The 14,258-nt window shown below is 45.7% G+C and overlaps 2 protein-coding genes across 2 annotated transcripts; one reads left to right on the plus strand and one right to left on the minus strand.

Moving 5' to 3' along the window:
• The first annotated feature begins 1,528 nt into the window (after positions 1–1,528).
• On the plus strand, positions 1,529–10,569 carry LOC122659073 (transcription elongation factor SPT6 homolog). Its single transcript, XM_043854227.1, has 7 exons — positions 1,529–1,616; positions 3,488–3,623; positions 6,970–7,237; positions 7,336–7,554; positions 7,643–7,768; positions 7,866–8,252; positions 10,465–10,569. Exons 1-7 carry the CDS (start codon positions 1,529–1,531, stop codon positions 10,567–10,569), a joined length of 1,329 nt encoding a protein of 442 aa, XP_043710162.1.
• LOC122657797 (tetraspanin-8-like) lies at positions 5,001–6,334 on the minus strand (the record flags this gene model as incomplete). The annotated part of the gene is made up of 2 exons (XM_043852591.1): positions 5,001–5,330; positions 6,086–6,334. Coding segments are annotated over 2 exons (564 nt in total), but the record flags the coding sequence as incomplete, so codon positions are not given.
• Positions 10,570–14,258: the final 3,689 nt, after the last annotated feature.

Below are 14,258 nucleotides of genomic sequence, written 5' to 3' on the forward strand. Positions count from 1 at the left end.
TACCTCACAAGTTCAATCATAGAGGGCTAGTCAGGCTGACCATGGAGAGCATGCTGGAGCTGACTGGTCCTCTCCGACAACTCAATGGGTGTATCGCGGGAAGGGGTAATCAAGCCCGCACCAGGGATACATGTATTGGGGATTGTAGTAGCATTAACCTACCTTAGGTGTATTGTTAGGTGGATAATTAAATAATCTGGACTTGCATATCATGTAGGATCATGTGGATTGTGGTTGCATATGCATGCATGATATTATGTTTTGCTCACGAGCTCGGTGGGGCTCACACTCTGTTATATATGTTTTCTTTCTAGATGATTGTGCAGATCGATGCCACTGTGGCATGGAGGCTCATTTCGAGGAGGAGAGCCCTTATGATTATGATGCTATTGGTATAGACCCCGATGGAGGTCATGCCGATGATGCGAGCGTTCTCAGTGTTTATTGATGAAGACCAATGAGGGGCGCTCTTGATGCTTTTTGTCTTGGGGACTCCTTTTTGCTTTTGATAGGAGTTTATCCCCATTTCCTGTTTCTTGTTTAGCTTTTTCTTTCCTTTTTGGGGTTGAGTTATCTCGCCCTGTATATGTATGTATTTTCTTTTCGCTTACGTATATGTCAGCTTCACTTTTCAGTTTGTGGGTTGTAGTGGGGAATGTATCAAAACTTACATATGTATATATACCACAATCATTCCCATATCGCTATGCTTTCTCTTTCTTGGTTATAAATGTAGATTATCTGCAGCACTTTGATCTTACTTATGGTAATGTTATGAATGTGGGACTGTGAATGTATTAACTGCTTCTAGATCCGTGGGATTTGGCGGATTGCCATTATGCAATTCGGGTCACTTACCTAATCCTCCCAGGGGGTGGTTTGCGGTGTGACACTTTTTCCCTATTATTATTATTATTATTATTATTATTATTATTATTATTATTATTATTATGGTTGTAGATACAACAATAAGCAAAACCTTATCCCAACTGAATGGGGTCGTCTACATGGATCCGAAAGGGTCATGACAGTAATAGAAATAAGGGCAGTAGAAGGAAGTAAAAAGGTAAAAAGGGGTTAAAAGAATAACTAACTAAATAAATAAGCAAATGAATAAAATAAAATAAAATTACTTAAGGAAAAAGTCTAAGCAGTAGTCAAAGCAGCATCCCATGAACTTCCCCCTACGAGGGGTCGGCTACACGGGTTTTTGTCCTCCATATAACTCTATCTGCGGTCATACTAGGTCAAACCCTACCATATGCATATCCTATCTTACCACTTCTCCACTAATCATTTTAGGTCTACCCCTACCTAGAATCCGGTCACTATTATGGTTGTAGATAAACTACACATTTTTGGTGCAGAAAGAAAATGGACTTGTCAAATTAAATATTCCATTTTGATGGCGTTTAAGAGCCTTTAGACCCAACATGCATTAGACACAACTTCCAATTTCCCCTCGCACATACCACCATATTTATGTCAATGGGGGTTATCATTTGATATACCACTAGAACAGTTGGATATGGCTTCCAGTGAAGAGTTGCAGGTTGGGATGAACGGGGCTGCCGCTAAATCATCACTCCTCCAGGGACGAGTTGCATTAGAAGAGGGTAAATCTGTGTATGATCCTACCGCGAGCGCGAGAGGATGCTTAGCTTCTCGAGTACAAGCTCATTGCGAGGTCATCATCGGTGGGGAAGATGAGTTGCAAATGTTCTCGCAGGGAAGATGAATTGTAGGTGTTCTTGCGCAGAGATTTTTAGGGTCTTCAATCCCTAAATGATGGATTGTGGGTGAAGGGCATAGATCATTGGGTGAAGGCATATCTTTACCATATCAAGGGTACATTGGTCATAAAATGAATATAACACTATTACCGTTCGCAACTAAGGGGGACAACTAACGGAGTAGGTTTACTTATTAATTATTTTGGAAAGAAGAGGAGGTATGCACAAATATCCAAAACTCACAGGTAGATTTGTAATTAGGCCTTAATTTAGGGGAGGTACCTATAAATTTCCCAAAAGTTTGTATTCATTTTTTGAGAGGGGAAGTATTCGAATAGGGGAGATTCTTCCGTCAACTCCATCAAATAATGGGTGTAGGGGTTTTTATGTAATTTTGGTTCGGCATTTATGCCAATCTAGTTGCATTTAATGAAGGTCGTGCACGTGCATGAAAACTTTTTCCAGAGGAAAAATAAGAAAAAACCAAGGGAAAAAGAATGTCGCGTGGTTGCGTGCAGCCTATGCCCAGACACAACCCCTTTAAAATGACCGCTTCACCCCCTACAAAATGAAAATCCTCTGATCAATGCCTCTGTGCCTCCCCTCATTGGCCCTTGAGCTAGTGCAGGGGCACGTGACTAGACATTGTTCTTCTTCCCACAATTCAAGTGCTTTAGGCTCAAGAAAACTTTTCCCTATATTCAATTAGGTGGAAAGATCCGCATATTATCCTTGTGCGGATTCCTTCCCATGCTCTCTCTCAGAAAGTGAGGCTTCTACACGTTTTGTTTGTTTTATTTTATCTATTTTGAGAGGTGGAGTCCATGTGGATTGATATAGTTTTCAGACCACTAAGTAGTGCTAGCATGTAGGTTCCTTCCCATGCTGGCAGTGTGAGAAACCCTCTCTCATTCAAGTATCTTAAGGCCTCTCAATAAAAAAAAATCCAATGTTGGCATTCTTTATAGGGGAGTGTGGCCCTGTACGCGGGGGCTAACGAGGGCACGCTTGTTGGCATCATAGGGGGATTTCTACCTTTCATGGGGGGTACCGCGGGGCAGTCAATTCGCCCCCTTTATGTTTGGGCGTGGGCAGTACACTTCGGATCAGGATCTTCTCCAAGGAACCTAGTGCCCAGGGTGCTATCAGGGGGCATCCAACAGCTGAGCTATGCTGCACACATCTTGGTGCATGCCTAGGGATGTATGCGGCACAGCCCAATGGCTGGCAGCACCCTGGGCATACTAGCCTCCCTAGAGACAAGCTAAATTCGTACACTCCCCCCACAAGAATTTTTCTCCAAAAATCCAGTAATAACAAGTGAAAGAAACACGTGCCAAATCTATTGGATTGAAATCAAAAGCAACGTGGGAAGTTGATGGACACGTTGTCACTCTCATGCATCCTGACAAGCTCTTTCTCTTACCTGATGTGTGAACCCCTTGTATACCAAGGTGCTTGGTTCCGTACTTCCATTGGGTTGGCTTAAGAAATTTCTACCCTCATCGGCCAACGTAGCAATTCTTGCCGAAACAAAGAGAACGTGTTTTCTGTCCCAACACCTAAACACAAGATCATGTGAAATGACCACCGCACCCTTCCCGCCTTCCCGGATAGAGTTCATTTTACCCAAAGAAAGATAAGAAAACCGTAGGGTGGAAAAGAGGGAGAGAGAGCAAGGATTGAATCAAAACTGCACACATTTTTTTTTTCTAGTTATTGATGTACTACAAGATAACTACTTACATTAACAGGAGCACCTCTTGAGGATATTGCTGAAGAGGAAGAACAACCAGAGGAAGAAGATGATGCGGATATTGGTAAAGATGATGAAATGGCAGATTTTATTGTGGAAGAAGAAGAATTTGATGAAACTGGAGCTCCTGTGAGGTAAATCTTACCGTATAGTTTATGTTCATTCTGAGCAGGTCGTTCCTTAATCCTTAGGGCGTGTTTGGTTTCGTAAATCTTTTGGATGTGGTCTGATTGTGGATGGTCATCCACTTGAGTTACCATCTGTTGAATCGTAATTCTAGAAAATAAATTGTTTGGTTATCATGATTCTGTAACGTGATTCTTCCTGAAAAACTGTTTGGTTACCCTGAGTTTGTCAGTTGGATTCACCCTGAATCTATTTAAAAAACTATTTGGTTACCCTGAGTCTGTCAGTTGGTGTTACCCTGAATCTACCTGAATAACTGTTTGGTTACCCTAAGTCTGTCAGTTACTAAACCTTACATTTAAAAGTATAATACACATTAACTAAAAAAAATACGATTACCATATTAATGTTCTCAAATAATTAATTAAATCCAATTACCACCCAACCTTATATAACCTAAAATTATTAATATGCCATTGCTATGTGTGAGTGTGAGCTTAGGTGTAGGGGCATTAAGGGGTGGGGGTGAGTGTGTGCTCAGGTGTAGGGGCAGCACGGGGTGAGGGTGATTGTGTCAGTGTTGTGTTCGGTGTAAGGGTAGCAAGGGATGGGGGTGAGTGTGTGCTCAGATATGACAACATAGAGGGTATGACTCGGTATGACTCAATAGCTTTCATTTAAGTAAAACAAAAGTTCAGATTCCCCCAAGCCTCACCCTATTCTGATGGGTAAATCAGTTCACTTCAAGATAAGAAATTAAATAAGAAACTACTGCTACATGAGAGTCGTGATGGAGTCGAACCATCATCTCCTGGGAACAAACCCAGGTGCTCTTCCTTTTGAGCTAAAGACTCACCTACCTACATAAACCATGTCACAAAAAACATATAGCAACTGAACAAAAGCGAAAAAAACATTTGAAGTCAACCAACAGATCCAACATCATTTTACACCAATATGCAGAACCCAAAACAAAAGCAAAAACAAAACTATCAACAACGGAGGTTGCCTATCTATTCCACCGAATGGACCAAATCCCCTCAACCAAAAGAGCAACCCAATACACGAGGCTTCTGCCATTGCAGGGTCTATGAGGGGCAAAGGTATGCAGCCTTAACCCGCCCCCTATCGCAAAAGAGACTGTTTCCAAAACTTAAACCCGCAACCAACAGGTATCCTCTCAACCACTGACTGAAACAATAAGAACAGTTGTGTACACCAGGCAGATAGGTATAACTCTGGTAATATATGATGAAATACCAACAGATAGCTATACAAAAAAAAAAATCCCTGTATCTATCTATTATGAATCAAATGAAAAACAGAGTAAAACAAATCAGCAAAATATGCTATCTGCTTCTTCTCCCTCTATAGCAATGTACCCAGATCAGATTAAGATTCTATGTGTAATCCTTATATCTGGGATAAGAATTATCCATCCTGTTGTTCCTGAAAGCACAACAACCAATGATGTAGACAATGACAAGGAAGATGAGGAAGATGATGTTGACAATGGCAACCTTCTTCCACTGACTCTTTATATTTTGAAGCGCTCCACCCTTACAAGACTGGCAGTTGTAGCAGAGATCATTTTCATTGTTGTTCCAAGCTGTGCAGTCAGAATCAGTGAAGGAGGTTGTGTTGTTTGGGTTGGTCCATTCGATTGGAGTCACATAGGTGAAGTTACATGAAGTTGGAGGCTTACAGCAACCAGACTGCAGATCACATCACCAAAAGAAAACCAAATAACACATTAATTTCAAAATGTCACACCTGAAGTTACTGAATCACAAAGAGAGAGAACTAGAAGCCTAATTCCAGTGAAATATAGACGAAGACTACAAGAATAAGGCAGGTAAACAAATCTAAAGCCCAAAGTTTTGAAATTGATGAAGATTCCATGATACCCACATGTTCAAAATCTAGCAAAAACACACACAACCCTTTTAAAAATTTCTACCAAAAGTTTCAGAAAATTCAATGTCCCATCATTTAATGAAGGCTGTGATTCGAATAGAAAAGAGATGCTGTGATTCGAATAGAAAAGAGATGCCAAAAAAACTCCAAAGCAAACAAAAAACCCAATGTACACTTATTTAACAGAGGTTTCTTGTGGTTACTAGATCTAAAATTTTGAACAGATCCATATCAGAATATCAGAATCACCAACTACCCATTTCTTTCAAGAGAAAATCCTAAGAAGATTAAGAGAGAATCAGAACGCAGAACCAAAATCAAGTGGCTGAACACCCTTCTTTTGAAAACCTATTTCATGTTTCAAAGACAAACAATTGATGAAAGAGAGATCAAGAACTCAAAAAGAAAATCCCAAAAGAGTATTACTCAAAATAAGAGCAAATCTAGCATATATTATAAGGAGAAGAAAGTCAAGAAGGAGAGAACATTACTGAAAGCAAAAACCCTAAGAACTCAAGAATGAGAAATATAGAGATAAGTCAGTATTTCATACCTGAATTGGAGACAAGTTATTGCTATAGAACTGGTGTACGTTCTCGTTCACGTTCTGATCAGTGAGACTCTTGCAAACCTTGCTATCAATCAAGAAACTCTTAATATTGTTCCAGTTCTTGGTATTATTAACCCTCTTTTGCAACCAATTAGAATAATCCCCCAACTTATACTCCTTATAACCTCTCTCAGAAACAACCTCTCCAGCACCCTTGTTAGTTACAACGAAAGCGAAAATGGTGAAACAGAAAAGAATGTAGGTCGCGATTCACTTGAGTTTGTGAATGAGAGCAGAGAGGAAGCGAGAGAGTCCGAGAGAGAGAATGCAGGTTCAAGCCATGGATGAACAACCGTTGTTTCCCTAGGTTGCGAGAGAGTCGAGAGAGAGAGAACACAGGTCGCGATTCACGATTTGTTTTTTGATTTAGGGCAAGAAGCTATCATTCACTTTTGGATGATGGTATTTATACTAACCCTAGAATTTGTAATTCATATCTGAGTTCACCTAAAGAGGTAAACTCAGATATGGATCATATTTAGTGTAAAAATCAGAATCATGCAATTCTTGTAATCCATTGGAATTAGACAACCAAATGGTTTTATTAATTTAGAATTATGGTCCGACAGAACACCATTCTGTTGATTTACGCAACCAAACGCACCCTTAGAGGGCGGACCTCGGCGCAACGGTAAGGTTGCTCCATTGCAACCTAGTGGTTACAGGTTTGATCCGGGAAACAGCCTCTCCGCGAAGCGGGGGTAAGGCCGTGTACATTATGATCCTCCCTAGACCTTGCAATGGTGGGAGCTTTGTACGCCCTTTGAGCAGGTCGTTCTTTCCCTTGTATAATTGTTTATGTTTCTTGGTCAACTCTCTCTCTCTAGACGTAAGAAGCCAAAACGAAAGAAATTGAGGCAAGCACCTGGAGTCTCATCAGCTGCGCTCCAGGAAGCTCATGATATATTTGGTGACGTTGATGGTCTCTTGGATCGTCGCAAGAGAAGCCTCGAGAAGGGTGGAAGAGTTGGTGAATCTTGTGAATGGAAGGAAAGAAGGTTGGAAGATGTATTTGAACCATTCATACTTACAGAGAAGTACATGACTGAGAAGGATAATCATATAAGGGAAATAGATGTGCCAGAGAGAAAACAGGTATCACTCACTGACAAATTATCATATTTGTTTATTTAAGTGTGTAGTTTTCAGTACCTTATAACTGAACTGCTGTTTTCCCTCTTTTGTCTAAATAGCTATCCGAGGAAAGCACTGTGCCACCTCCAACTGATGTACTGAGTATAGAAGAAGAGAGCACTTGGATATACAACCAGCTTTCTACCAATATGGTGACCTTGTTCGGGACAAGGACACTTACTGAAGCAAGTAATGAGGATGCATTTAATATATCAAATAGAATAAGAAAGGAGGATATTATGCGGTTCTTGGAGATGCTGCATGAGCAGAAGTATGACGTAAGTGTTTGCCCTGTTACATTTGTACAATACATTCATGATTCATACCAGCATATTCAAATGCCCTCTTCTGTTCTTTATTTTCTAGATTCCTTTTATTTCTATGTATCGGAAAGAGGCTTGCCCAACTCTGTTGAGAGACCCCTTGCAAGATGAGGCAGAGGGTGGTGATGGGGGAAATGCTGAGAAGAAACATAGAATAAAGTGGCACAAGGTAGTGGGAATAAACACCAGAATTCTTGTGTTGGACAAAGTTATTAGTTTTTAGTTGTGAAGCATTATGATGATTGGTCAGAAATGATTCTTTGTAGGCACTTTGGTTTATCAAAGACTTGGACCCGAAATGGCTGCTTCTGCAGAAGCGGAAGAGTGCTCTTCAGTTATATTATAATAAGCGTTATGAAGAGGAATCTTGGAGGATATATGATGAAACAAGGCTCTCTTTGAATCAGCAGCTTTTTGAGTCAATTACCAAGTCTCTCAAGACTGCGGAATCAGAAAGAAAGGTTGATGATGTTGACTCGAAGTTTAATCTGCATTTCCCTCCAGGTGAAGTGGGTGTAGAAGAAGGACAGTTCAAGAGGCCAAAGAGAAAATCCTTATATAGTGCATGTAATAAGTCTGGTCTGTGGGAGGTTGCCAGCAAGTTCGGTTATAATTCTGAGCAGTTTGGACAGCTTTTGACTTTAGAAAAGATGGTAAGCATGTTTTTTTTCTTTTAAATTTTTTTATGTGTGTGTAAATTGAAACATTTTAAAGAAAAGTTATAAGTATTCAAGCCTTGTTTGATTGTAGAGACTAGCCAAGTTAGATGTGTGCCTTACTGTGGTACTAGTACGCTGTTCTCTGTGAGGGCTAGTTTTCTCATGACCCTGGGTAATCTGGATTGCCTGTTAACACTAGAAATATGCTAAGGATCCTTCTATAAATGGCAGTCATTATGGCGGGCTCAGGAATTCGAAACGTCCTTCGATCTGGGCCATTGGATCATGCTGAGCTCTGGTCGGCCGTTGGATCAGTGAAACCCAAGGATTATAAATAGGTGACTCCTAACTATTCATTCTTCACTGCTCTAAGTTATCGACTTCTCGGCAAGTTTGGAACCGTCAACTCGGCAGATCTCGTCGTTTGCCTGCTCGTGATCGACTCGGCTGAAGCTTCGTTCGTGATCGACTCGGCCGTCGTTTCGTTCCAGCTCAACTCTTCTTCAACCAGTAAGTCTTCTCCGCCCAGTATGTCAATTGGTAGTAGTCCTATGGGCGAACTGCTAGCCAGGGCGGCAGAGGGCGCGAGTCCGAGCCGAGAACTACCCGTCCGCTCTCCCACCATAGACCTGTTGGGCTCGACCTCAGACGAGCCCAATGTAGTGGAGCTTCGTCAGGCCGAGGTGGCCGAGCCCCCGTTACCCATGGAGTTTGTCCACGCGGCCCAATCCACAGCCGCAGATCGGGCCGAGAACTCCGGGTCGTCCTCATCAGATGAGGAATCAAGCGAGGGAGATTCGTCCGAGATGGGGTTGGCTCGAAGCTCGTCCACCGACGCCCGAGCCCGAGGAAGGCAAAGTGTCAGCACTGTTCGAGCACAATCACGGAGGCCGACCTCGACTATCGAGGACGACCTACGCCATCCCCGAGGACATTCAGCTCCGAGTTCCTAATCCCGGGGAGATGGCCTGCTTCATCAGGCCCGGCGAGGTGGCTCTGTACGAGACACCCTTCAAGTATGCTTTTCGGCTCCCCGTTCTCAGCCTGGTGGACCAGATCTTGGACCACTTCCACCTGTCTCCTGGTCAGCTGGTGCCGAACTCCTGGCTGGCGGTCTATGGCTTCTACGCCCTGTTTTGCGAGATGGGTCGAGGTGCGAGCGTGGCGCTTTTCTCTCGGCTCTTCTTCCTGAAGAAGTCTCCCGAGAAGGGGTGGTATTATTTCTGCCGCCGATCAGGGAAGAGTGCGGCTCTAGGCGGTCACAAGTTTCTGGTCGGCACGCCGACCTTCAACAAGTATTGGAAGCCCCGTTTTTTCTTCGCATCCATTCCCAACAGCCCTCTCCGAACCGAGTGGAAGGAGATGAACCTGAACTATGTAAATAGGGTACTACCCCTGACCGAGAACGAGATGACCTCGCTTGACCTGATCCCCCAGCGTCCGCCCTTCGATGTTCTCCGGCTTCAGGACGAGGGGTTTCTTCAGAGTTGGCATATGACCCCTGGTAGGAACCCTTGCCGAGCTTATCTCAGTTATCCAAGCCGACCCCTTAACTTAGTTTTCTTTTCCTTTTCTGACTTGTTTCCTATGTTTTCGGTTTCTCTTGCAGTGGTCGGCCACATTCCTCCAATGGACACAGCTCGGCTGAGGGCCGAGATTATCGCGGATAGGAAGAAGAAGAATGCCGAGAAGAGACCCTGGGGTGAGTCCTCCAAGACCTCCAAGGGAAAGGGGGTGATGCCGGGACCATCGGACGCGGTGGTCGGTCTGGAGGCCGAGAAGAACACGGGTCAAGCCGGGTCTCCGAGGAAGGGGAAAGGCCGAAAAGGGGAGAGGAGCCCGCCGAGAGACCTCAAACGCCAAAAGCTCTCGGTTAACCTGACGAGTGGCGGCCTTCCGCCCGTGGCCTCTCCCACCAACATCTCCCGATACGTCCTGGGGAGGGCTTCGGCCAACAACGTCCCTGTGAGGCCGACCTGGCGCCTCTTCCCGGGGGACTCGGCCTTGACGTCGGCCGCTCACGCCAAGGAATGGCTGGATGCAGGTCTGCTCCCACCGACAAGGAGAAGCTGGAGGCGCCGTCCGACCTCGAGCTCCTCTCCACCCTATTTCAAGACTTCAACATGGTAAGTTTCCTTGTCGGCTCTTGCCTATGATCTGATATGTGTAGTTTATCCTGATTTTTTGTTCTCATGCTTTTTTGTAGGGGTTCGCCAAAGCAAGTGGAGATCATGCTCCGCTTCGAGCGGCTCTCGACCGAGAACTATTCCTTGGACGTCCAAAGGCAAGAAGGCTTATCGGACGCCCGTGATGCCGTTCGAGGCGTCGGAGACCCAAGAGAAGCTCACCGCGCGAGGCCGAGTGGAGAGCTCTCAGCCGAGGTGGCCAGGCAGAGAGAGAAGGTCCGAGCTCGCAGCTCGGCTCGCGAGGTGAAGGAGAAGGCCAAGGAAGATCTGGCCACGGCTCGGAGCGCGGCGATTAGCGACTATCTCCAATCGGAGGAGTACGCCGATATCTGCCACGAGATCAGGAAGCCTCCCTTCGCCGAAGGTTTTGAAGCAGGCCGAGCTGAACTTTTGGCCGAGATCAAGGCAGCGTATCCTGATCTCAATCTCTCCCGCTTTGACGATGATGCGACTACTTTTGCAGGGGAGATGGGAGATGAGGAGGGAGCCGAGGTCACCCAAGCTCAGCCCCTGGAGGCACCTGCTTCAGCCGACGTCATCCCTCTAGGAGCTGGACCTCAAGACCCTGCTGCCGAGCCCAACACCGTGGACGCCTCCGAGGGTGCCTCCAAGTCCCACGCCGAGGAGGTGGAGATGTAAAATTTTTTTTTATTTATTTATTTATTTTTTTTTTTTTGTATGTGTGGGGCCGAGCTGCCTCTTTTGTAACCGTGCCGATCAGTCGGCTTACAATGAATAAAACAACTTATTTTTGTCAAAATTTGTCTAAGTATTTGAACTCGGCGCCCTCAGTGTTCTTTTCCTTGCGTATTCTGTTTCGTTTGTGGCCGAGCTGCCGAGTCGTTTCACTAACCGAGCTTAGGAACTCGTTTCTTTTCTATCCATACCAAACGTTGTCGGTGGTTTCGGCTATGCCCGCCCGAGGTCAATGCGATCTTCGCATTGGTTGGTTAATTCGCCTTTCCCTTCAGTCAGATTGGAGAGGCTATCATATAAGCGGACGCGTGGCCGAATATCCTTCTTGGCCGAGCCTAATGCCTTAGCGTGGTTTTGTACTTCATTAGGCTCGGCCAAATAGGGACGTTGGCCCCTGAGAGGTCGGCCATGTCTATGTGGACATGTCTTACGACTCGGTCGCCGACCTATGAGGGTCGGTTTTTGATGTCGGCCTGGTCTATGAGGACCGGTCTTACGACTTGGCTGCCGACCTATGAGGGTCGGTCTTTGATGTCGGCCTGTCTATGAGGACCGGTCTTACGACTTGGCTGCCGACCTATGAGGGTCGGTCTTTGATGTCGGCCTGGTCTATGAGGACCGGTCTTACGACTTGGCTGCCGACCTATGAGGGTCGGTCTTTGATGTCGGCCTGGTCTATGAGGACCGGTCTTACGACTTCGACTTGGGAGCTTGCCAATACGTTGAGTGTTGGAGAAAAGACTTTATTGAATCAAATGTTGGAACTGAAACCGAATACAAGCATGTTCAATTATTGAAAAAACTTTTTCAAATTTTCCGAGTTCCAAGGTCTCGGTACCTTCTTGCCCCCCGGAGTCTGCAAGCGATATGTGCCAGGGCGAATTTGCTTGGAGACTATGTACGGGCCTTCCCAGTTTGGTGCTAATTTTCCTTGTTGCCTCGGCTGGGATGCGCTGAGTTTTCTGAGAACAAGGTCCCCTTGACGAAAATATCGCTCTTTGACTCTTGAATCATAGTAGCTTGCCGTCTTCTGTTGGTACGCCGCGTTTCAAAGTAGGGCATTTTCTCAGACTTCATCGAGGAAGTCCAAATTGGCTCGCAGCCCATCTTCATAGGTCTTCTCATCGAAGTTGAGCACTCGGTATGATGAAGCCATAACTTCAACCGATGCGAGGGCCTCGGTCACATAAGCGAGGCGAAATGGACTCTCCCCGGTTGGAGTTCTTACAGTTGTCCGATATGCCCATAGGACGCTTGGGAGTTCTTCCACCCATCTCCCCTTGGCCTCATCCAACCTCCTTTTGATGCCGGCAAGTAACGTTCGGTTGGACACTTCTACTTGTCCGTTTGCTCGTGGGTGAGCCACCGAGATGGGTCGGAAGTCAATGTGGAAGTGCTCGCAGAATTCTCAGAAGGCCGGGTTGTTGAATTGTGCGCCATTATCAGTGATGAGAACTTTCGGTAGCCCGAACCGGTAGATGACCTTATCTCGGAAAAATTTTTCCATGTTCTTCTCAGTGATGGTGGCAAGGGGCTCGGCCTCGACCCACTTGGTGAAGTAATCGATCGCCACTACTACGTATTTTCTATTTCCCGATGCCGGGGTGAAATCTCCAAGAATGTCCATTCCCCACATAGCGAATGGGATTGGGCTCAGCATTGAGGTTAATTTTGTTGCTGGTCGGCTTGGGATTGACGCGAACAGTTGGCACTTCTCACACGTCTTCACGTATTTCATGGCCTCTTCTTGCATTCTTGGCCAATAGAATCCTTGCCGAAGTATCTTGTATGCAAGAGCTCGGCCGCCCATGTGACTCCCGCATATTCCCTCATGCACCTCGGCTAAAGCATACTCGGCCCCCTTCGGTCCCAGACATCGGAGAAGAGGGGCCGAGACTGCCCTTTTGTAGAGTACTCCGTCGATCATTGAGTACTTGGAAGATCGGATCTTGACCTTCCTTGCCTCGTCTCGATTCCTCGGGAGCAGGTCATTTTCCAAGTAGTTGACAATGGGGTCCAACCAGGTCGGCCCATCCTCCTCAATGTGCTTTATGCTTTCTTCTTGTAAGGATGGTTTCTCCAATATTTCTATGTATACTGACCGGCTCAGATATTGGAGGTCAGCCTCGGCCAACCTAGATAAGGAGTCCGCCGCGGCATTCTCTTGTCTCGGTATTCGAGTCATCTCGAAGTGTTCGAGCTCGGAGATCAGATCTCGAGCTCGACCCAGGTATGCTATCATCCTTTCGTCTTTTGCCTCGTAGTCTCCGTTGACCTGGTTGACCACGAGTTGGGAGTCTCCTCGCACCTTCAACCGCTTTATGCCCATAGCTTTGCTGACTCGAAGTCCAGCTAGAAGGGCTTCATACTCAGCCTCATTGTTTGAGGCGGAAAACTTGAACCTTAGGGCATATTGGACCAGAAAGCCTTCGGGGCTTACAAGTATTAGGCCGGCCCCGCTTCCTCCAGAATTGCTTGAGCCGTCAACATTCATGGTCCAAGTAGGGTCGGCCGTAGCCCCGACCTCCCCGACCGTCTTTTCTTCTCCAACCTCATGCTCGGGCCCCGTGCATTCGGCGATGAAGTCGGCCAGGGCTTGTCCTTTTATCGCCGTCCTCGGTCGATAGCTTATATCGTATTCACTTAGCTCAACTGCCCAGGAAATCAGCCGTCCCGAAACGTCGGGTTTGTGTAATATCTTTTTGAGTGGCTGGTCGGTCAGTACCACAATCGGATGGGCTTGGAAGTACGGCCTTAGTTTCCTTGCAGCCGTGATTAGGGCGAATGCTACTTTCTCGAACCCGGAATACCTTGTCTCGGCATCAACAAGAACATGGCTGATATAGTATATCGGCCTTTGAGTTCGACTCTCTTCCCTGATCAACACCGCACTGACCGCTACGGGAGTGGCGGCTAAGTATACTTGAAGTTCCTCTTTTGGTTCAGGTCGGCTGAGAAGAGGCGGGTTCTCCAAATATTTCTTCAGCTCTTCAAAAGCTTCTTGGCATTCGGATGACCAGATAAAATCTTTTGGGTTCCGGATATTCTTTAGGGCCTTAAAGAACGGTAGGCACTTGTCGCCCGATCTCGACATGAATCGCGCCAACGCCGCCACACG

This window comes from Telopea speciosissima, chromosome 4 (assembly GCF_018873765.1).
Source record: "Telopea speciosissima isolate NSW1024214 ecotype Mountain lineage chromosome 4, Tspe_v1, whole genome shotgun sequence".
Taxonomy (NCBI): domain Eukaryota; kingdom Viridiplantae; phylum Streptophyta; class Magnoliopsida; order Proteales; family Proteaceae; genus Telopea; species Telopea speciosissima.

What these genes read in the sequence shown, in the direction of transcription:
- LOC122659073 (XM_043854227.1), top strand. Translation starts at nt 1,529, where the DNA reads ATGGCTTCCAGTGAAGAGTTGCAGGTTGGGATGAACGGGGCTGCCGCT. An exon ending in GAAACTGGAGCTCCTGTGAG is followed by an intron (nt 3,624 to 6,969) that starts GTAAATCTTACC and finishes CTCTCTCTCTAG; the next exon opens with ACGTAAGAAGCCAAAACGAA. An exon ending in TGCATGAGCAGAAGTATGAC is followed by an intron (nt 7,555 to 7,642) that starts GTAAGTGTTTGC and finishes TTTATTTTCTAG; the next exon opens with ATTCCTTTTATTTCTATGTA.